The following is a 22,854-nucleotide window of genomic DNA, read 5'->3' as shown; positions in this document are numbered from 1 at the left end:
CAGTCCAAGGAAGCAATTTAGTCACTTACAAATGAAATGTTTCTGCATACTTTTTTTTTAACACAGACTGTTACAGAAATAGACCCAACCAACAGTAAGGAGCAGAAATTTTTGAGGGTTTCTAATGCAGAAATCAATCATTTTCCCTATGAAATTGTACTCATTTGTTAACAGATGTAAAATATTTACCTCTTGCAGAACTGACAAGTGTAAGACCAGGTAAAGAAAGAAAACCTTCTTGTTCGACAGCAAAAGCAGAGCTAGAGGAAGAAGAACAGAGGAATCCACATTGTTAAGCAAAGTCCCACACAGTGATGACTTCACTGACCAGTTGCTGTTGGCAAGGTCACAGTGGCAGTGCTACATCCAGTTCTGGGGTCTGGATGTAGCACTGGTCTCAATATCATTCTAAGATGATATTGAGAACAAGGTCCAGAACTGTATCTTCATATATCCAGAACTAAGCCTTTAATTGTTTTGCCTAAATTAAATACTTGCTCATTAACTAGATAACTTTGGTTAGAAATAAAAGCAAACAATTTTAATAGTGGGGTAAATTAATTAAATCCTCAACCTACTTTGAGATTTGATAAAAGCTCATTACTAAGCTTTATATATCATGACAACAGGCAACAGCTGAATCTAATGAATGACATTATAAGATTCTTGTTCCTCTGCCTTGAATGTATTAAACCTTTAAAATAAATCTGCACACTAGACACAGTTAGGCCTGTAGATAAAATACACAGTGAAGTCAAAATAGGCTTTCTGGAGGTGTCCAAGAAGCATAAATAAAAGTGGGAGAAAAGGATGCTGCTTCTACTGGGAAGTACCAATCTCCAATCTGCAATTTGCAGAAAAATGTATTAGTTAAAGGGTCTCTAAAATTAAACCTCCTTCTGGTTGCATCACTTCTCTGATGGCTTTAATTCTCTGTGCTAGATAGTAAGGATTCATATATGATGAACTTGTAGTTTTCTGTTGCTACCTGTAATTCTATTTTCTGGAATAGAAAAGGTAGCCAAACCTGCAGAAGGCATGGGGACAGAAATCACCTCACTCAACGAAGCTCAAACCAGACACATACAGATACACTCTGATAATTGTAAATGCTACTGCATTTTTATAGGCAACCTCAACAAACAAGATGTTTCCATGAAATGTTTTGATGTTTCTGGACTTTATTCGAGGAAGTTGACCTTTGCGTCACACACGTAGGGGTATGTTTGGTGGATGACTCTTTCTCTCCAATAAAGGGTAAGAAACAATGTGTAAATGGGAGGCTTGTGCAACTGGCCTCCCTCAATACCCTTCAGAGCCTCCCCAGACTCAGCCCTACCTTTCCTTTCTTGAGAGCAGTGTAGACATCTTTATATTGCTGGTACTTCTCCAGCTCCGCCTTCACAAGCACCTGACGGATGTGCATGACCTCCTCCACTGTCAGAGCCAGGCATTCCACGGGATAACAGAACTCCTCCTGGAAGCCAAAAGCCCCATATTATTTCAGAGACAAATGGCTTCTCCAGAGTTCAACCAAGAAAACCAGCCACCTGGTTAGTAACTCCAGAAACAGGGAGTTTCTCCCATCAAACTGGAATAGCACTGGCTCATTCATGGGCATCACATGAGTGCCAAACCACTGGAAGCTGAATAAATGTGATGTAAATGATCTTATGTTCAGCCTTCACAATGATGACAGTTTTTTTCATCTTTCCTCTTTAAATCACTTGACCCTTCTCTCCATTGTCTTTTATTGCAAACATTTGTTTCTAGCCAATCATCATTCAGATTTATAATTTGAAAGGGAAAATGTCATATAGTAGATGGCATTATTTTATGCATACTGTTTGAGGTATACATAAATAATTTCTCTGAGACTTTGTGATGCCCAGAGTGGCCAAGGAAAGTTGTTAGTAGCCCATTCTAGCAAAAATTTTTATTCAGTGGTACCACATCTTGGTGTTCACATGATGAGAATCACACCAAGACTACAAAAAGTTACATCAGCTCAGACAGAAAAATTCTCCTTTGTGCCCCAGAAAGTAACAGCAGCAATTTAAGCTTTACAGAATAATGTTCCAGTATCAAGCAGGTGAACTGGTTACCCAGTGTTGCATTATAAATGGTAGAGATTCAAATAAAAAATTAACAGCACAACTTTTCACTTAAAAAAATTTCCATCTGTTCTGTGTTGCAGCATTTAGGAGAATACTGAGTGCAGAACTCCTGAATTTGGTACCACGGAATAAAAAGCACCAACCCAATTTGTAATCCAGCCCAGTAGTTGATTATACATTTCCAAAGGAAAGACAGAAACCTCTGTGGGAACTCCCATTGCTTAATGCTTAGTGAACCTTTTCAGTCAGCCCAGAGGGGCTACTGTGCAGTAATGACAATGACAGGCAATGCTCTCTGAATAAACGAAGGAAATTTCTCCTGCATACACAAAGACATGGCTGACAGTTTGGAGATCTCGTTTACAAATTGAAGTGATGAATCGGATTAGTACGGAAATGCTCCATTTCCATGTACTCAGAGTTCTGTCTTTCCATCAGATTAGAAAGAAAATCCTTCTACATTGCAGACCTGGCAAACATTAGCATTTAGGAACCACCACATTTTAAAAAACTGTTGTCTTACCTATCTAGAAAGGGAACACAAAGAAACTTCACTCTGTTTAGGGTACCCCACAAAAGACTAGAATTGAGTTAACTTTGTTAGATTTGCCAGCTAAATCTTTGGGGTAGGGAAAACTAGTTTTCTGGAAAAAACAAACTACATCAAAAGCAGCTGCAATTTGCTCTGAGATGTAAAACTGCACAGCCAAAACAAAGTATCTTCTGTTCCTTATGAGCAACTTTACAGCTAACCAGCAGCTCTCAGCATTTTGTTCTGGGTTCTTCCCACAGCAACTGCCTTGCTCTGGGGAAGGCACGGCTGAAGGCTGGGGCGGCACGGGAGGAAGTGGGTGGGAAAGCGGGACGCACACAATGCCAGCAAAACCCCCCGAGTCTGCATCGTGGGAGACTGAGGGAAACTATCCGAGGTGAATGAGGCTGAATGCTTGCAATCAACCAGAGCTTTAAGTCCTTTAGAAATACATTTCTTACTTGAAGCTCTTCCTTCCCCCTCATGAACGCCCATTCCTTTAATTTACAGAACGATGACGTCGGGGAATATTGCTCCTTTGAAGAAATTCTGCGGATCTGCTATAGGTGTAGAGCACGTACTAGGGGAATAGTGTGGGCCTGTTGTCGTACCAATCGAAAATGAATACCATTAAAATAGAAATAGCCAGCAGGCAGCAGGGGAAACATAGAAAATATTCACATGTTTAAATGCTAATGTTTTAATTCCAGTGGTTACACAAGGACAACAAAATGTTAATGCAACATTAAATGAAAGATAAATAATCAGTTTTCAGAAAATTGCTTGGGGTTTTTTTTTCCCTTTTCAGAATATAAATAAGTACACAAGAAAATATTTTTTTTCTACACTACCTCTAAGGCATTGAAATTAATTAAACTTTGCTAAGCACTGACTAAACTTCATTGAACAATGATACTTTAGAGTTACTGCTCAAACTTCAAAACTTCCACCCAAATTCAGCAGCTCCAAGGGAGAGTACTCTCTTCAATACTCACATATGACAGAACATGGTAAAGACAAAATGTGGTTTGAATTGGTCTCCATTTTCCAGAATTACACTCAATATTTTTTTTAATATTAAACACAAGCCAATATGCTTACTTTTAAAGGGGTAAAAATATTATTTGCAAATACTATTTTGAACTTGAAGTGTCCGTGATACTCTTGGAGACTGGATTAACTCTGACTATGCAATCATTTTATAAACACTATACCTTAAAAAGTGTATGTATAATTGTTTTTATACAGGAAAAGCAGGTAGTAAGGATTGCATACCCATAATGTACTTTGTAGGTAATTCTTAGCGTACACACACCTAATGGGTTCCTATGACTAACACATTTTTACTCTAATATATTCCTTCTTCTCATTAAAGGATGTCTAAACTAGACATTCAAATGAGTTGCATTAGTAAATTGCAAAATGAATGACTGCCAGAGTGGCCTCTAAATTCTGCAATTCACAATTAGTCAGGCACTCTAAACGCTTGCTCCTTTTGCAGACTAAAAGTTTCTAAAAGGTCAGCGGTGTATCTCAACTATAAACTCTCCTACAAGAGGTTTCACCCTCCCACTTATTGGTTGAGACAACAAAAAGAAGGAAAAATTAAATAATTCATGTTCAGTTAACATAGGGGTAAATTAATTACTTTTTATTTTCAGTGGATTTGCCATCACTGATAGATGGATATGAGCTATTCTGCAAGTCCTGATACAAAAGTGTGCTGAGGACCAAAACAATATATGGGTTTTCAAGTAAAGCAAATTGCAAATGCCCTCCCATTCTATGTAGTGTACCTTGGGAGAAACGTAAAACCTTATTCTTTTCAACATAGTCCAAGGATCACAATAGTTTTGCTGGATTTTTGCTGCAGGATCTTCATGTGCTGTAATATTTAAGGTCTGTCCCACTGATAATCTGGTGATGTTGCATTTTTAGTTTGCTGTCCTTTCAGAACTGATTTATTTTCCCCGTGAGGTGATTGAAGACACACAGATAACCTACACACATTGAAATCAAAGTCAATCAGGTGCAATGTCCCAGCCTAAGCTGTAATTCTTGCCAGAGCTGAGGAAGTGCTCCCCTAGGAGGGAACATGCTGGTGAAGGTGATTTCCAAAGCCAGCAAAAAGAGGCAAACCTTTGCGGGTTTCCACCTGCTGGCAAAAGCTCTCTCACAGAGATAGTACATAGCCCCTGCCACCCCACACATGGCTGCTTCAACGGGATGAGAGCTGAGCAGAGAAGCTGTTTGCATAGTTGAAAAAAGTGGTCTGAAAGTCATCCTTGGAAATAAACTGGTTATCCTAGGAACCTGAACAATAGATAGGAAGCAGAGAAGCGAATGCTGTGTATAAATGAAACCATTAGCTTTGGTCCTCTGGGTCATGAAAAAAAATAATGATAATAAAAATAATCATTAAAAAAGCAAACAGACTGCAAAGGCACCCACATGTAAATTTCAGGACATTGAATTGATCTCATTGATTAAGCACCAAATCAGCTCCCTACAGCAACCACCAGGGCTGACCCCCCCAAAATCACTGAGCCACCCTGCCTTTCCATGTACCACTGCCAGGGTGACATGTCAAAAGGACTGTGTGTGGCACTTTTCCAAGTTTGTTTCCCCTCCCCACCTACTTGGGCCTAACTACCTCTATCTGATGAGATGCCAGTTCACAAAACTATCGTTAGTATGCAAGACATTCTTGCTAATCCTGCTAAGAGACTGTAGCAAACCCCTGCCTGGTTTCACTGGCATTGACAGCAATTTGCTGACAAGGCCTCTTTCACCTTGGAGAGAAACCAGGGTCACAGGAGCTGGTGGTAAGAAATGAAACTCCATTAATCCTGGAGGAAGGGATAAAGAACTGTGAGGTCAAATAAAAAATAAATAATACTCTGCACTTATTGACAAGCATTCACTCTGGGAATGGAAATTTCACAGGTGCAACATCTGGCGCAGCCACTGGAAGAGGTTAGCATCCCTCTGGGAAGGAGAGAGCTGCAGAAAGCCAAAGTGTGGAACTGGGCCAGTGCCAGCATACCAGAATATATCTCCCAGAATGAAAAACAAGAGTGTTGAGGGAGGTGTCTGTTACACCCTAGAGGGCACTATTGCCAAGTTTAAGAATTAGCTCTCAAGGCGTCATATAAAATAGGTTCTTATTAACAGAACATAATTTCACTACCATTTACCTTCTTTTTCACTTCAAAGTCAAAACAAAACTAGGTGACAGTTCTCTAGAGATTAAAAAAAAAAAAAAACAAACCAAAAAAACCACCAAAACAAACAAAAGAATCTCCCTAAGCACAAAGAAACTAGTAAAACTCTTCCCATCTGTTTCCAAATTAGCCTGACTTATCTAATGGCTTTTTCTCCCTTTTCCTTTAGTATTTTTCAGGGGGAACGGAATAATTTACTTAGTTTTTCTGCAATGGTTTTATTTTTAATGTATTTTTCTAGGCATATGTCCATGAACAGACTGACAGAGGGAGAGTATGTATGTGGTCAAGAAGATCCTGCTAAGAACTTGGTTGACCTATTTAAAATAATAGCCTCATGTAAGATTTTAAGTTGCATGATCCTCCGAAATACACAAGATTAATATTACAATGTAGCACACTCAGATACACTAGAAGTGTGATGGAGAAAATGTCTCAGAATAACACAGGATGCTTTCTCCCATCCTCCCTTTGTACTATTTGTCTGTGAATGACACTGGCTTACCAGAAAAAAATAGTCTGGGTTTCCACATACAGTGAATGCAGCAGGAGTGACAGAGCAACCCATTTTATGTGACAGTGACTTCAAACACACGCTGAAGGAGCTCTCCAGTATGGGTCTGCTGCAATACATCCTGCTGCAAGTTCACTTTGGCAGGAGATGTCCACCTGGGCTGTGCATTTATCAACATGTTATAACCTGACCTGCACCTGGAATGAAAAACTACATTCTACTTGGAAGGATGTAATAAAATCCAGCAGACCTCAGAAAAGGAAAAGCCCGTTGTGGGAATATTTGGAGTTATTTTCCCTAGAACTGATCAGCTTCATAATCTAATAGGTTTGGAACCTGGCTGTCATCTCTCGGGCTGACAAAAATATTCTTCACAGCCCTTTAATACCACTGCACTACAAGACAGGGCAAGTGAATATTCCCTTCCTTTCAAAACTCAGATATTTTTATCGATTTCTCTATTCACCAGCACCTCATGGGGCACACTTTGAAAACCTGCTGGTAGGAAAAGAGACAAGGAACATACCCTGCCTGAAATTACAATGCACTAATCAGTATGTCAGCATAAATGAACCAGGATTTCATACCCTTTGCTGTTTGTACTCTGCTGGAAAACAGTTCTCAATTAAAGCTAATTGATCAAATGCACTGTACTTTCTTTTCAAGCAGTAATACAGGTTTTTGCCTCAGTAACTTCAACAAAGCAACACAGATAAACCTTGATTTGGATTACTGAAAGAGCTTTCATATGTATAAACATTACCAGGCAAGTTCTTAAGGTGGGAAGAAAAGAAATTGTTCCATCCATCCAGTTATTAGCTGCAATACTTCCAACAACTAAAAAAAATTCCCCAAATCCCAAAATAGATTCACTGCATTGGAATTGTCTCTATTCAAGTGGAATATCAGTAAGGTGAAGTTCAGCTGTTTTGGTAACATTCTGAAACACAAATCAAGGCACGTGGTTTACCCAGAGTCCTAATCACAGTGCAAATGTTTTCCAAGACACCTGTACCTGGGATTTTGGATAAATATATTAGAGAGACAAAGTTCAAATCTTGATTTCAAAACACGTTTAGTAGCCAAGAGCTGTTTCTGAATTGAGGAATTTTCTTTGGGTCATGTTCTAATCACACTGAAGCCAAGTTTTAATTTTCATTATACTCTTAGCATTCCTCTTTTTCTCTCTCCTACCACCCACTCCACTTACAAGTGACCTGGAGCTCTGTTTTGAAGGGGGTAGGAACTGTCTCACATTGGTTGGTGTTTCCTTTTCAATGGAGTGTCGTCTCTGAGGCGGCTGCCGTCTCTCAGGCTGCGGCGTAGACGATATGGGCAAGAACTTTGGAGGCACTAAGGATTCAATCAGTACAAAAAAGTTAGTTCTTTTATGAGAAACTGTTGGATAACATTGCTCAGTACTTAATACAGTCATTGATTTGCTAGAATTCCTACTACTGGTGGCTGAAGTTACATATCCAATACTGAGGTGTTTCAGGATATTATTCTCATTATTTCACCATCATACACAGAAAACACATGCACAGATGACACAGCTCATTACAAAACCTTCCCAATGAAACTGAAACACTTCAAATAAATAAAAATTATTGTTACACAGTAAAACCTGCAATAACTGTGCCTGAAAAAAAAGACCAGCTCTTGCCCTTTTCCCAGTAAGTATTTTTGAGAAATACTGGTGATTGCTAAGTGTCTTTCAAACACAGCTACAGTGGCAGAGATGGGGGAAACTTAAATTGTTCTTAGGTTAGAGCATGCTTCTATAGCAAAAAATTATTTTATGAGATGAGCATAGCTAAGCTATCTCCTCCATTCACTTGTGACTTTCTCTACAGGCCTACATAAACTTCAAGGATGAAACCTCCTGGTTCACAAAGATACGCCCCCAGAGTGGAGGCTGATGCCTTCCAAATGATTATCACATTTGACCCATTCAGCAGGGCTCAGCTTTAGAAGTTTATTCCATTGACAACACTCAGCTTTAGCTTTCCATATAAGCTTGAGACAAAGTTCATGGCACAGAAAACAACAGAGGTGAGTAAAAGCAAACATTGGGCTCTCTCATAACTCACTCTTTCTGCTGCTGGTGCCTTCTTGAGAGGGGTCTTCCACTTGTGAGGGGGAGATGCTGCTGCTACTTCCTGATTGGTGCACTGATTCCTCCTGTGTGGCAAGAGAGAAAGAAACAGAAATCCTTAGGGACTGTTTTTAGTTCTTCTATCGCTTTTTAGCACACAGAAAACACAAGCTATCAAAGATATATTGGACCATTCAGTCACTCAAAGTCCTAGAATTCTTGAGAAAAACATTGATTCTGCACAGTACTGAGCAAACAGAATTTTCAATGCTCAGTTTTTTTAGAAAGTTAAATAAATGGTACATCATTTGAATTCAGTGTGTTTAACTGCTGCATGAAAGAACAAGATCATGAGAGAGGTGCATGAATCCATGGTAAACTGTTAATTTCCCTTGTTGTATTTAAAGACTTCTAGGGCTTTGCAGCTACAGCAGACATACTAACACAGCTTTATATCCCACACTAACAAGGAATTAGCACTTAGATTTCTCTGGCCTCCAAAGGCATGAAAGCCACTCACACAAATGATTGAGGTGAAGAGAAATTAAACTGAATTTGACTGCACTGTTCCCTAATTCCCAATCCTGGTGTGTTTTTCCTTTCTTCTGTATTTAAAAGAAATCTCATTCACTGTATCTGCATGCTTCTCAATAGCCAAGAGCAACTCCTCTAAGATGAAGGAAAGTGAAATGGCCTTTGACTAAACTTCCCTCAGCTATCTAAAGCTTTATACCACCCAAATTATCAAATCCTTTGCTGTCACCTAAAGCCTGTCTTCAGCCACCTGCTACCGGCAAAGAAACATCATCACAGAAGCCTCCCAAATGGAGAGAGCTGAAGGACTGAGCTTGAATGCTCTTTACCTCTAATGTGAATGCTTTCAACCAAAAAGACTTAACATCATTTCGGCTGTCAAGATTTACAGATCAAACAAGTGACCTGCCCTAAAATCCAGCAAGTGGCTAAGCTTCTCTCTCACAGATTTGCTTAGCTGAAAATCTCCACTAGCTGAAAGATTGCTTTCTTTGGTAACAACAAGTTGGAAAGCAAAGCTGGCAGGATCACCTCAATGAGCACCACACATCACAGGACACAGGCCTCAAATTCCCATCAGGTGATCTGTCCTTTAGGCTTAGCCCAAGGGTAGGTGGGGTATTTGAGGAAACTGCTCCCACCTACTTGCCACAACATAGCACTCTGCAAGGGGTTTCAAACAAGCTCACATCCCAAAACAGTATATTCACTTTAACATTTCAGTTGTGACCCCACAAAACACTTGTGACGGGAAGCTTGTAAGGAAACTTGAGCAGCACATTGAGCTACATCAGCTGTTTTACTTGCTGAAACCAGTACAGTTCAGCTACAGAGCTGGCTAAGACACCTCTGCATGGTTGCCTTAAAAGACCAACGGAAAACTTCCATGAGAATTGGATGCACTGTCCTTTAGAAGGGGTGCAAGAGTGTTCACAAGTCTAGAGTAAAATATTTACATTTTGAGAAAGAGAACTACAAAGGGAACTACTCAACTTTTCACTTTCTAGAAGTCAGATTGTTCTGAGTGGATGACAGGTTTACCATTGCCGGAGAAGTTAATGAGCTATGATAAACAACTAAGTAAATTCTTCTGCTGTTCTAAAGAATGAACTGTTGGAGCCAGTGGCTAATTATAAAAAATATGAAGTAAAAACCAAGACATGGAAAATGGAAGCCAGGAGGAAATTAAACGGGACATAAAATCCTACTTAGACAACAGGTATTCCAGGTTAGTAATTTCAAATTACTACTTCTGTGCACAAACATATGCACTGACAATGCTATTTCTGTCCTACAATTTCTCAATTGAGAAATTGAGAATGAAATCTTGTGTAGGAAGTCCTGATGAACCACTGCATTAATTCCTCCATATCTATACAGCAACCGTTAACTATTATGTTAGACTCTCTGACATTTTATGTTTGAGGTTGGATCAACCCAACATCCAGGATTCTGCACTGCTCCAGAGTGCCAAACAATTAGAATTTTACAGTTACTGAGAAAGCCGCAGCTTAAAACATCGAAATATATTACAGACACAATTTTTGGCCAGATAGCTGTAGCATCATTAGGAAGAGACAATTTTTTAATCTGTATTGAAAGTGACTATTGGATTGCTACTTCTCTTAGCCATACAAAGCAAAATGGCACTTCCTGTTCCACGCCCCCTGGAATCCGTGATTTTAGTGGTGATGCAGAAAAAGGAAGGAAAGAAAGAAGGAAGAATTTATATAATAGTCATCCTTGATAGAAAATGGGCATAGGGCTGTATCAGACCTTGCCTTTCACCTCTGCCTGGCTACACTGAGTATTGGGACACAGCCTGCATTGCAACACTGATGAAAGAACAAAGGGGACGCATGGGGAAGAAAATGGATCTGCATCACAGCTCATTTGGAGGTCCACAGCTCAGCAGTGCAGGTATTTCCAGCCTGTAATTTAGGGCACAACACAGTAATAATTTCACTCCCAGTGAGTAACTCCAAATAGGTTAAGCCCAATTCAAACTGCAGACAAAGAGGTGGCCAAGTCATTTACAGGCAAGCAGAACAACACACAGACTCTTCTCTGTGTTACATACAAAGTAAAAGTCAGGGAAGAAATAAAACATTTGGACAGAGCGATCTCCACTCTCTTCAAATGTTCTACATCCTTCACCACCTTGAAAAACTTCACCCAAACTTCCTTCAGTTTATTTTCACTACCTTAGCACTCTTCCTGAGCCCAACCAGTATTCTGCTGAGCATCTTTATCATCTCAGTTGCTTCACCAGCTATTTCTATTGACCCAAACTAGTCCAGCATCTGTTCTCTGTGACAGCTCAATGTGCTTGATTTATTTTCAATTTATCTTTTGCTGTATGTTCCAGAGCTTGTTCCATACACTTTGCTTGCCTACACAGTATTCCCTAATCAATAATCATGTTCAGATGTTTTATTTTTCCCCTCTACAAGAAGCATTTCACATTTCCCATTACTTAATTTTCTTTTACTCACTTCTGCTCATTCTCCTGTGTGAAATAGCATGATGCTTCAGGATACACGGAGATACAGGCTGTAAGACCCAACTCTCACTGAGAGATCTTAGTATTCCTGAATCCTGCCCAGCTTCATTCATATTAACAAACCACATATAGCCTCTATTGTAATTTTAAAGACTGATGAGTGATCTCAGAATGCAAATCTCTTCTGCTTTCAGAACAGATGCATCAAATTATGCACCCACATAAGTCACCCACAGGATAGCCCCAAAGAAGGCCAAGCTTTCACAGATCAGAAAGTATGCAAAGAGATAAATTTCTCCCCACATATATTTCTTCCCACCCTCCTATCTTTCAGCATAGACGCCTTTGTAACCACCCTGTCAGGAAACCCCTCCTTTCCCATTTACAAAAGAGAAAAAGAGTCAGGGAAGACTGCTTTCCCCAGGCTAAAATTATCCTCTGTGAATAAAGCCTGCCTGCATGTGCTTTCCAGACAGCTTAACTTTCAGAAAGGTCCAAACTCAATTAATAACACTACTGGTCCAGAAGACAAAGCTCATTCTTGAGGATGTAATGTTGGTACTTCCTGAGGGTCATATATAATGCAGCTTTGAAGCTAAAAAGCTTCCTAAGGTTTTCTCCTTCTAATGCTTTTTAAAATCTTTTAACTCTTCATTTAGAGTGGATGAATTCAAAATTATTTCTCCATCTGACTGGTATTTGCTTGTCCCTATCTGTGATTTGGGGTGTTCATTCCCAATCTTATATAGGAAATTAATGCGCTGACATTTGCACCAAACTGCAACCCCTGTGGCACAGCTGCTGCTCTTTATTTAGCAGCTTTTATGGTGAGGCTAGCCCCACATCTGAGTCCTTTAGCAGCTACTCCATGAGTGGCAGAAGGGTGCTATGTACTTTCCTAAATTCCCAAAAGTATAATTGCTACAAACACACTGTGGACAGATACTGGGCATGTAGGAAAGTAAGTAAATGTGGGTTTAAGGCAAAAATTACCTTTTAATCTTTCAAAAGAGTATTCTCCTTTTTAGGGTCTGCTATAATATTTTTGAAGTTCTGTGGGCTGACAAAGCAGTCATGGAAAATTCGGATTATAATTTGCACAGTCACTTCTCATCTGACCAGTTCAGCAAACTAAGAAGCAAGACTCAGTTCTGACAAATTGCGAATCGAGTTGTGTCCTGATTTTTTACCTCTGAATCTGAGCTGTCAAGTTCAGCCAGTGTGGGAGCCTTAAGGAGCCTCTTGCGTTGCACTGTCGCTTGTGTGGCCCCGTTCTGCTTTCCTTGTGGTGCCGGACCACCGTTCACTACAGAGGCATCCACTAATTTTCTTCCAGCCTCTGGCGTTGGTACATCTACCAAAGGAAACAGAACAATTGGTGTTTGCATCTGAAATGTATTTTGCCTTCTCAAATCTTACTCACAAAAGGAAAAAGAACTATTGTGATAGTTGTATCTGTGCAATTATTTTACTTTTAGTGATTCACTACTCAGACAATTACAGGCAATGGCTTGCAGTACAGAAGCAGTATGAAAGAATGAAACAGTGCAAAAAGCAGCATTGCATAATGCTAAAACACAACCTCACACCAACACAAATCAGCTTCAAAAAAATTGCCTGTGTTAAACCCAAAAATATTCTTCCTTCAACATATAGTCTGTAATTAACTATGTAACAAGGACCAGAAGAATGCACAACCATATCTGGGCAAGTGGGTTTCCAGTGAATCTGAAGACAACACCACACAGAAATTAGGAGGTTTAACATGGAGTAAACCCAGTTTTTCCTGTGAGGACAGAATTGCACTTTAGTCTGCGGGATACAGAGAAGAAATGAAAATTAAGTAAATAATGAGTGTTCATCAAACACATGCACAACTCTTAGGCTTGCTTGGCTGTTTGTATTAAGAACAAGTCTGTGAGGTCAGACCTTCATGGAACAGCAGAAACATGAGGCTCCAGCTCTATTTTCATCTACATAACTTTTACAAGGATGTAACTCCATTGAGTAAATTATTCAGGATTTCTGCCAGTGTGCAATGAAGATGCATCTTGGATAATGTAAGCTTTGGGTCTGCTGTGCTTAGCCTAGCTTAGCTTTAGACATTAAGATAATGACCTAGCCTTTGATATTTTAGAAGAGCTTAGAGTTTGGTCTGATAAATCAGTTTTATCCCTGTAAAAGTACAAAGTACAGTATTCCAATCTGAAGGAAATTATGTTGGAGGGACAAGGAAGAGAAGCTTTTAATCTCCCATCTGCATGTATGTCTATGCAGCTGGTCTTTCTACAAATGTGTTTTTCTACTCATGTAATTATAGGACTCCTTCCCCAGCCTCGTAATAACAAGGTACCTCCAGGTATTACAAGGCTAGGGTAATGATGAGTAATTATTCCCATTTTTATACATGGTGAAAGAGGCACAGAAGGTCAAGTGACTTGTACCTTAGGTTACTGGGAGGACTATGACAGGGAAATTATATCACCCAGATATTCACAGTGCCAACAATGCAAGTACTCACACATCATTTGGAGTTACTTACACAGTTGCCCAGGTATAAACAGACACAGACACTCCTGCTACAACACCATTTGCATGGATAAAGCCATCCTTGCACCAGGTAAAGCAAAGCTACAGATTAAACAAAGCACAGCTACATAGTAGGTCTCTTTAACAACACTCTCACAACAGCACCTATTGAAATAAACTAAGAAAAGGAATAAGTTAAATCAATATATATTTTAAAGAATTATCCAAGTTATTGCTAAATGCTGGAAACGGATCTAAAAATGAGAGGGGGTGCATTATAGTTGCTATATAAATCATATCTTCAACTGGGAGTGTAAGAAAATGCAATTATTTGGGGTATTAAAATCATGGTGACATTCCAGGCCTATGAATCTGTGTACTACAGTGTTATTACTGCCTTCAGGTCCTTCCTACAAAGAGGTGAAATCAAAGACTTAGACTCTCTAACCCTTACTTCCTATCTTCAAAGGCTTTGCTAATGGCTGTCCTGTCTACCACAATGGCTTATAGGTCATGGGTTTTCTTCCTCCTAGATTTCTGTGGGTACAGCATGGGCGTCCCCCACATCAAATGCATTCCTGCTCTAACAGCAGCTCAACACAATTCCAGAAAGGGACAGCAGGAAAACAAAACCTGAACTGCCTCCTCTCCCTGCTGCCAGTCACACTTCTTGAGACCTCATAACTAGCTGCCATGCAGCTGATTGAAGAAGTTCTGGGTTTCCCAAATGAACAAGAAAAACCTTTGATTTGTCTTTGGATGGAACAAGGCAGCTCCTGAGCATCCAAGGAAACAGCCCCAGCACCACCCAGGCAACAGCCAAAGGTGGTGCCCCTTCTGCCCCAAACCTCCTGGGTGGGAATGCCCCTCCCTGATGGTAGGGAGGGTGAAGAATGGCCTTGTAAGTACTGCTGAACTCACAGGGAGATAAATGCTGGGAAGGCAAACAGCACTGCCCTCCTGCCAAAAATAAGACACACAATAAGCCTGGGGAAAGGAAAAATTTCACATCAAATATTGTTTTCCAGTGGTTTTTGTTTGCTTGCTTGCTTTTTTTTTTTCCTTGTTTTTTTTTTTAGGCCAAATTTCTTTAGGCCTCAGGAATGGAACTCTCTAGTCCATTTTGAAAGTAATTTATGTAGCCAATCATGACCTAGGAAATCTAAACCAGCTGTTATTTAAAGTCAGGCATAAATGAATTGTTCATAGATATTGCTGAGTTGCTCATGTGTTGATTCAAGTCTTCTTGAAATATCAAAGAAATTTTAGGTGAATCAAGAAAACAATCCAACATAGGACATATTTTCAAGGTTTCTTCAGTAGGAAATGTGATTTATCACCATTCTTTCCTCTAGAGAAAAAAAAAACAGGGAGGTTTTGCAACTTGCAAGCACTTAAGAATAATAATTTAAAAAAGAATAAAATTAGAAAACAGTCCAATCTATAAAATTAATTTGATCAATCAAGTTCAATTTATCATTCTTGTACTTACAGTACGGTGAATTCATGTGACTAAATGGATTATCATAATTTAAGGAAAAGATCATAACATTTGAGTTTCAACAAACAGATTACAAGTAAAAAGCCTTGTTCTAAAATTAAAGCCAGAATCTGTTAGCAGACATAGACCAAAAAATTATTAGTTTGTTTTAGCTGTTTTAGTGATCTGTTCAGACAACAGAAACATTAGTGGGTGACAAATAATCATACACTGTCATAAACAAGATAAAATTATTTAGAATAAACAAGTCAGAAGCAACAAATAGGCTAAATCTTATAAATATGAACATGACAGACTAAATCAATGGGCAATTCTTAGAAACAAAACCTAGATTTAATTTGTTTTAAAAATGGATAGCAGTTTACAATCACTAGGTGCATAAATCACCTAAAGGTTTTGAAGATGATTTCAATGATATTTGAAAATGCTTGTGTGAGTAATAGCTTGAGGTTAAGAATTTATTAGAGAGTCAGACAAGCTGGGGGAGTGTCATTTCTCTGTGTTTTCAGGCAGCAAGTACAGTGAACATTATCTGAAAATTGGATGATTGTGTTTGGTTTCTTTTGAGATTTTCTCTAAGCTTTCATTACAACAAGCAAATGAAAGAAGGCAAAGTCTTGATTTGATTACTTGATCATTGTGTTGGGCTTCCCTGACCAGCCTTAGGAAGAGGGAGACAAAAAAAAAAAACAAACCCAAAAAAACCACTGTAGGATAATAAGAAATGTGCCTTTATTTACATGTAAGATTATGTCTCGTGAAACAAGGAATTAATCAGACCACAAATTACATGTAAACCTCAGCAGTCATGTAACCAAATGCTGTCTGCTTCCTAACCAGCTCTCCTCAGCCAAGAGTGATGACAGAAACCTGGATTTTCTTCTATACAGGCAACGTACTCCTTGGGATTATAATTTTTTACACTGAGTTTAAAAGAAGGCTAAGATGGATTTGCAGAGTTATTACACATTTGCTTTTTCCTGGCTGTTATGTCGATAATATGTTGGGACATATTACATAATGAGTAAAAGTAACAGAGATGTGCTCATTTCAGTGGACTTCAGATGTTGAATTCAAACCTGAGAACTAACAAATCAGTCCTTTGCTGTGTTTGCATCCCATGTATCACTGTGTTATGTAAACTAAAGAGTTTACAAAGACCTGGTGGAGCTCCTGCCTCCCATTGGTCTGAGACAGACATAATTTAAAAGTCATAATCCCCATGAAATTTGGTGTTAAAGGCTTCAGTTTCCTCTTTTTTCCCTGCACACCTCCCAGCTCCCCCCTTCTCCCAAAATGTACGAATTGTTTCTGAAATAACTTCGAAGCAGCAATGCACAGAGCTTTGAGGTAAGAACTCGAGTATTAAGATGGCAATGACTGATCTTTTGAGCTGCATTCAGCACTGCATTGAAATGAAGCTGTTTTTTCAGCTATTTTTCTATTAGGAGAAGTGGGTAATGACTGCCCTGTCCCTAGTTGTTATCTGAGTACCTCTCAGGTAATTCACTACAGGTGGCTACCACTTGCTCCTTCTATTCTACCAGAAGGAAAAATGAGTGTAAAAAGAGACCCCAGGCGCCCCTCCTCTCCTCTTCAGGAGAACAGCAGGCAGATGTGTGGAGCTGGGCACTGTGACACACCAACTACAATGGCCTGGTGCCAATAAAAGTCTTCTCAGGATTCTGCATCCTCCCCATCGCAAGCAGCATGAATAATATAAACCTGCACACGTCCTTTAGCACTTAGCAGGAAACGCTTCTCTTTTTCAGCTGGTTTGTGGGGTTTTTGTGACAGCAATTCCATCAGGCAGAGTGCAATGAAAGCAGTGAAAAAGCAAGTGTGTGGAAGCAACGATGAAAGCACAGTACAGCCTCTCTGCCTCTAAAAGAATGAATAAAGTAAAAGCATGCAAAGCAACAGCATCCAAAATTACTGCTTATCTGCTTACTATCAATATCCCAACCCATCTAATTCACTTGTACTGTTCATCTGGTGTCTCACATTTACCTAACTGGAATGTTTTAGTCATCCTGAATTTACTTCTGAGGACACTTTATCAGATCACTCAGTCACACCATATGATGCTACTTGCTGAGAACCACATGACTTGCAAAAACAAAACCAATCACACTGGGGAGATGGATAAAGAAACCAGGAAGAGTTCTTCGGTGGTCAGTCAAAAAACAGCAAATCCAAGTACGGTACAGATTTTTAAAGCTACTTCTTCAAAATAAAATATTATGGTTATGAATTAATGGATTACAAAATATTGTTTGAATTTAAACAAATGAGGATGTCACAGAATTCTTAGAAATGAAAGCCAAAAGAAGAAGCAGACAGACACACATAGAAAGACAGATCTGAACATTTCCCTTTAGCTGGTCACTGGCACATTCAGTCTTATCTTCTTAAAACCAAAACTTTCAGCATATCTGAAAGTAGCAATACTTTTTGAAAATGTAAGTTTGCCTGTTGATGCTTCTATATGAGGCCCTGGGGACCCTGCAGCTTTCAGTGGAGTCAAATATGATGCCATGTACATATGTAATCTGAATCCCAGCAGACAGCTGTAGTAGCTGCACCACACACCACGAGTGTAAGGTTTCACAAAAAGGCTTGAGCTGCATTAACAGCTTGTCACCACCTCTGACAGCAGAGCCTGTTTCTTCCTCCCTTCCACCCCTGCTTATCAGCTGCCCTCCTCAGCCAGCTCTCTGATCATCTGATCAGTTAGCAGGCAGGTTTCAATCACTAAAAGTGCAGAACAACCTGGTCAAAAAATATTAAAAGTATTTGTTCCTGGGCTACAGGATTTTAACACGGTCCTCTTGTGAATAAATGAGCAGTACTGACACAGAGAAGGGAGAGAATCACATGCTTAGAGGAGAGCCTGGGGAGGAGAGGGAGCAGTGAGAGTTCCTCCTCCCCTCTCAACAGTGGCAAGCTGTTGTCCTGGCTCAGTCAGAACAGGGAGCCATGTTCACAGATATGTCACTTGTGAACTGTGTTCCCATATTACATAAATGCTGTCTTTTTTAGATTATAGTAATAAAAAAACTTCTATATGGTCTTCCTAGTTCACAATATGCCAGCATTTCAGTCAGATTATGCCTTTCTGTGGGGAAAATAACCAGATGAGGCTAAAGTATGCATGGAAAAAATGAAGCTGTGAACTCTGCTGAAGTCCTAGATCAGATGTTTATATCTGTAACTCAGAGGAAGAAGGGGAGGTGGTACAAAGAGCTTGGGTTTAGTTGGGGACTTTTTTGAGAGTCACCTAGGAGAAATGAGGTAAGAGCTAGCTATCGCCTCTGCCAACAAACCTTTGAGGCTGATGTTGAATATTTCCAACATCAATGATGGAAATTTTGGGCCTGATCATCCTGGAAAGTTAATGCATAATGAGGAAAGAATAAATTACTTTCTGGCTACTAGGCTATCTGACATTGCAGTATCCAAAGGGCAACAGGTTCATACAGCTGCTGCCCTCACCAACTATATTAGATAGTTGATGAAGGGTCACTTTTTGGATCCCCTGTACCAGCTATTATCAGCAAACCTTATTTTTCTAACAAGTAAAGAAGGAAGCTTTAGCCTTGCTGTTGGTGAATGTCTTTGATTTCATACCTCACAATGCTTTTACCATAAAGACACTGTAGAATGGACAGTTTCTTTCTATATCAATATACATAGGTATATTTCATTTAATCTAGAAAGGTAGATGAGTTCAAAGCTAGTTTTAGCATCTTGATGAGAAATGAAGCACTGAAAAAGATGGTCTAGTCAAAAAATGAGTGCAAAGACACAGAAGTCAGATTTATAAATAAATAAATCAGACTTTAAGGTGATGCTGAACTCTGCAATCATATTAAGAGTCCGGAATAGCTCTGGACCTCCTTATTTTGTTTATTTATTTAAGCAGAATTGCAGCACGCTGGTGAATAGAGTCTGCATTTCAGGTGAAATGCAGATGTTTCCTGAACCTAGGCACCCTTTTGTGGCAAGGGAAATGTAAATATTAATAACTAATTTATCTAAATTTTTTTATTTTCACTGACCATATCTTGGAAGAATCCCTTCAAGTTTCTTTCTTAGATGGGAATTCAACAAACAGATGGAACAAATTTCACAATAAGCACAACCACGTCAGGTGGTGAGCACATTTTACCTGACAAGTCAAAACTGTAAGACATGCTAAGTGGCCGCATTGCTGTAAAAAAAGAAACAAACACAACAAAAAAAATAAAATAAATCAGCTCTTAGAAAAGCAGAGGGATAATGAAAACAAAATATTAACTCCATTTGAGACATTTTGGACTCTCTTGCTTAAATCCAAAATGTGTCATACATACTACTGCTTTACTGTAGCAAAGCTCAAAGCCTGAAAACTACAGTAGCATAAATGGGACTTGCAAACAGAGCAATTATATTACTAGTAAATTAAGAGTTTTAGTATTCAATAAATCAAATATCAAGACAAGAGATAAATATCTAAAAAAATTTAATACTTTAAAATAAAATCACTATGACAGAGAAATAGGAAAAAGGGAAAAAGAGAGAGAGACGAAAGAGCTGGAAAAAAAATTGAAAGCACAAAGCCACATTTCACACAAGTTTCAGTGACCTGAAATAAAGATATTTCTAATTTTTTAAAGCATAATCTCCAATGATTATAATTAAACTAATAAAGAGAGACACCCAAACTAAGCTTGTGCAGTAGAGCAATCCTCCTTGAAGAGGATGGAAAAAAATGCCAAACAAAATCTGATTTGTGCTGATTCCTGCTCTTTTTAAAAACCTTAGGTGCACTTAGCCTTTAAAATGCATCCATAATATTATTCTCTTCTTCCTGGGCCTCTGATGATTCTATTGTTATATTAGAAAGTGGTCAGATGTTCTTCATTTCTGGAAAGACCTATTCATATTTCAAATTAAACAGGGTATTCAGGGAGTAGACCCTCAAAATATTCTTCAACTGAAAACAAAACATCAGTGTGTTAATCCAGATAAGCAGGCAAAGCCCAATGACAAGGATGTGCAAAAATGCATCAAAATTGAAATCACCTTATGTGTCTTATTTGACAGGTGATCAACCTGCAAGCTGGTAGAAAGGGCCTGTCAGACGCACATACGCTCTAAAAGATGTTTCTAAAAAGGTTGTACTGGGACAAGTTTTGTTCATGAGAAGACTCTAAAGTGCTGCATTCACTAGGTGGCTGTCCCAGAGATAAATTTCAGAGTCAGGGCATTTTTTCTGTATTCATTAACTAGGAATTATCCATAGATAATAGCTACAGGAACAGCATCAAAATTTCTGTCAGAACGTAGCATAAAGGCACATACTTCTTAAAGCAGAAGGGTGTTTATCACCTGATGTGGAGACATTGATAAAACCTGCACATGAAACAAAGTTTTCTCCAAGCTCCATTAGCTCCACTTGCTTGAGTCACAAATCCACGCTTGTAATTAAAAGCACATGTACCTCAAGGCTCTGTTTGTCTCGATGGCTTACGCTGATGATTTTATGAGGTCGTTTGAAAGCTCATTCCAGCTCCTCTACTCAAACCTCTCCCTTTGTGAGCACAGTTCAACTCCACTTCCAAAGAAGGTTTAGACTGAGACTGGCCAGGGTAGAGAAGATCTTACTTGCACTATGTGCTGTGTAGAGAGAGGGACAAAGCCTGTGGCTGCTGGGGAACACATGCCATAGGTACAGCCTTATCACAGAGGAGGACCTGCAAGAGTACAGCCCTCACTCATCCCAATAGCCACATGTAGTTGTGCTCTTGACTGTATAAACGGAGCAAAAAGGAGTAGCTCTGGGACGTGTGAAACACACCTGATGCTCCTGAATACGTCATTGTAATGTGCTGGGGTTTTTCTCCTTTTTAATAGCAACAAAGAGTTCTGTCCAGATGGTGAAAGTGTCCCACATGGTGTTTCTACTTAGATTTATAATCCTTAAGCCTCATTACCTTACATGTTGTTACGCTAAATCACATTCAGTGGTCATTTAAACTGTATGGTAGATCTATTTGTGCCATGCTGAATGCCACTAATGTTACTCTGTTCCCAAACTGCACAAGCACATTCTTTTTTAGAAAGAACTTTAGGCCTTACAATCATTCCAACTGTGAGAAAGAATGAAACCTCATATGTCGACATAAGGATAATTATCTTAAAGGCCTTTGGTCTTTTTAGTTCCTCATGCCAGCAGCTACTATATACTTGGAAAAAAGCTTGCATGCATCCACTTTTATACTTTCATCTATGTGGCATTTAATCCAGTCTATTCACTGGACTTAAGAGGAATTGCCCCAGTTCCAAAACACAAAAATTTAATGGATTAACAAAAAGGGAAGAATAAGTGGAATACAGGTATCCCTCACTGAAGGCAATGCCTTTAAATCAGTCCCGAAGTCCTAAGCAGTAGTGGTTCAAAATTTAACATCACTTCTAGAAACTGTATACTAACTGGGTTTGATGCCATTTATATAATTTACAAATTGTAAAGATTTATTAGATCAGGTTTGCTGCCCCTGAGACAACATGGTAGCTCCCAGACGGACAACATATAAAAGACTGAAGCTGAATGTCTCAATGAAAATTAAGGAGTCATTCCACATTTTGACAAGCATCCTACATTTGGAAAAAAGTCTAGGTCTGTGAGAAATGTTAATTGATACAGCAAACATAAACTGAATCCAAACCAGAAACAGAAAGGCCCAAAAAAACAATATTTGAAGCATTATTCTTCTACAAACACATGCAAGCATTCCCCAAACTCCATCAGGCACTTTGAAAATAACGCAACCAAGCAAGACTGATGAAATTGTTATTCTCCAGAAACAACAGGTTGTCACAATCCACTTGAATCTGGACCAGTGCTTTTGGGCACTTGTGGCAAGTACAAATATCTTTCAAAAAGCAGTGACAGATGTCACAGTACGTATGTGGATTTTTGTATGTACGTACAGTTTTCAGCCACAAGATTCCACATTTGCTCTTTAAAAAATAATCTACTTGTGTTTTTCTGGTACAGATAAATACAGTATACTTAAAGCAATCTAACTCACTATGTAGGCCTGTATTTGTCATGCTTTTGCCATCAGAACCACTGAACTAATGCAAATGGGTGACTGCTGCATCGCATAGTATTTGCATCATTTCATAGTGGTTTGCTGAAAATACACTGCAGAAATGAAATGCTTTGCAGTGCAAGTAGGAATTATTTTCCCATGAAAAGACGTTTTCCATACAAACATGTTTTCCATAACTTGGAAAAGGAAGCAAAGATTT

The 22,854-nt window shown here is 39.1% G+C and overlaps 1 protein-coding gene across 7 annotated transcripts in view; it reads right to left on the bottom strand.

Annotated features, from left to right (window-relative positions):
- SPIRE1 (spire type actin nucleation factor 1) overlaps window positions 1-22,854 on the bottom strand; it is a 127,899-nt gene that overhangs the window by 8,098 nt on the left and 96,947 nt on the right. The window contains exons 9-15 of one of the 7 annotated variants that reach the window (XM_072924482.1): window positions 19,724-19,765; window positions 12,713-12,876; window positions 8,481-8,571; window positions 7,598-7,740; window positions 4,789-4,962; window positions 1,340-1,477; window positions 190-260 (exon numbers count right to left, since the gene is read on the bottom strand). In XM_072924482.1, coding sequence (XP_072780583.1) covers window positions 190-260; window positions 1,340-1,477; window positions 4,789-4,962; window positions 7,598-7,740; window positions 8,481-8,571; window positions 12,713-12,876; window positions 19,724-19,765 — 823 coding nt within the window. The remainder of the gene's footprint in view (window positions 1-189; window positions 261-1,339; window positions 1,478-4,788; window positions 4,963-7,597; window positions 7,741-8,480; window positions 8,572-12,712; window positions 12,877-19,723; window positions 19,766-22,854) is intronic. The other 6 variants (XM_072924484.1, XM_072924483.1, XM_041714688.2 and 3 more) reach the window with 6 other exon arrangements.

This window comes from Taeniopygia guttata, chromosome 2 (genome assembly GCF_048771995.1).
Source record: "Taeniopygia guttata chromosome 2, bTaeGut7.mat, whole genome shotgun sequence".
NCBI classification, from domain to species: Eukaryota; Metazoa; Chordata; class Aves; order Passeriformes; family Estrildidae; genus Taeniopygia; species Taeniopygia guttata.
This window is presented reverse-complemented; position numbering and strand designations above follow the sequence as displayed.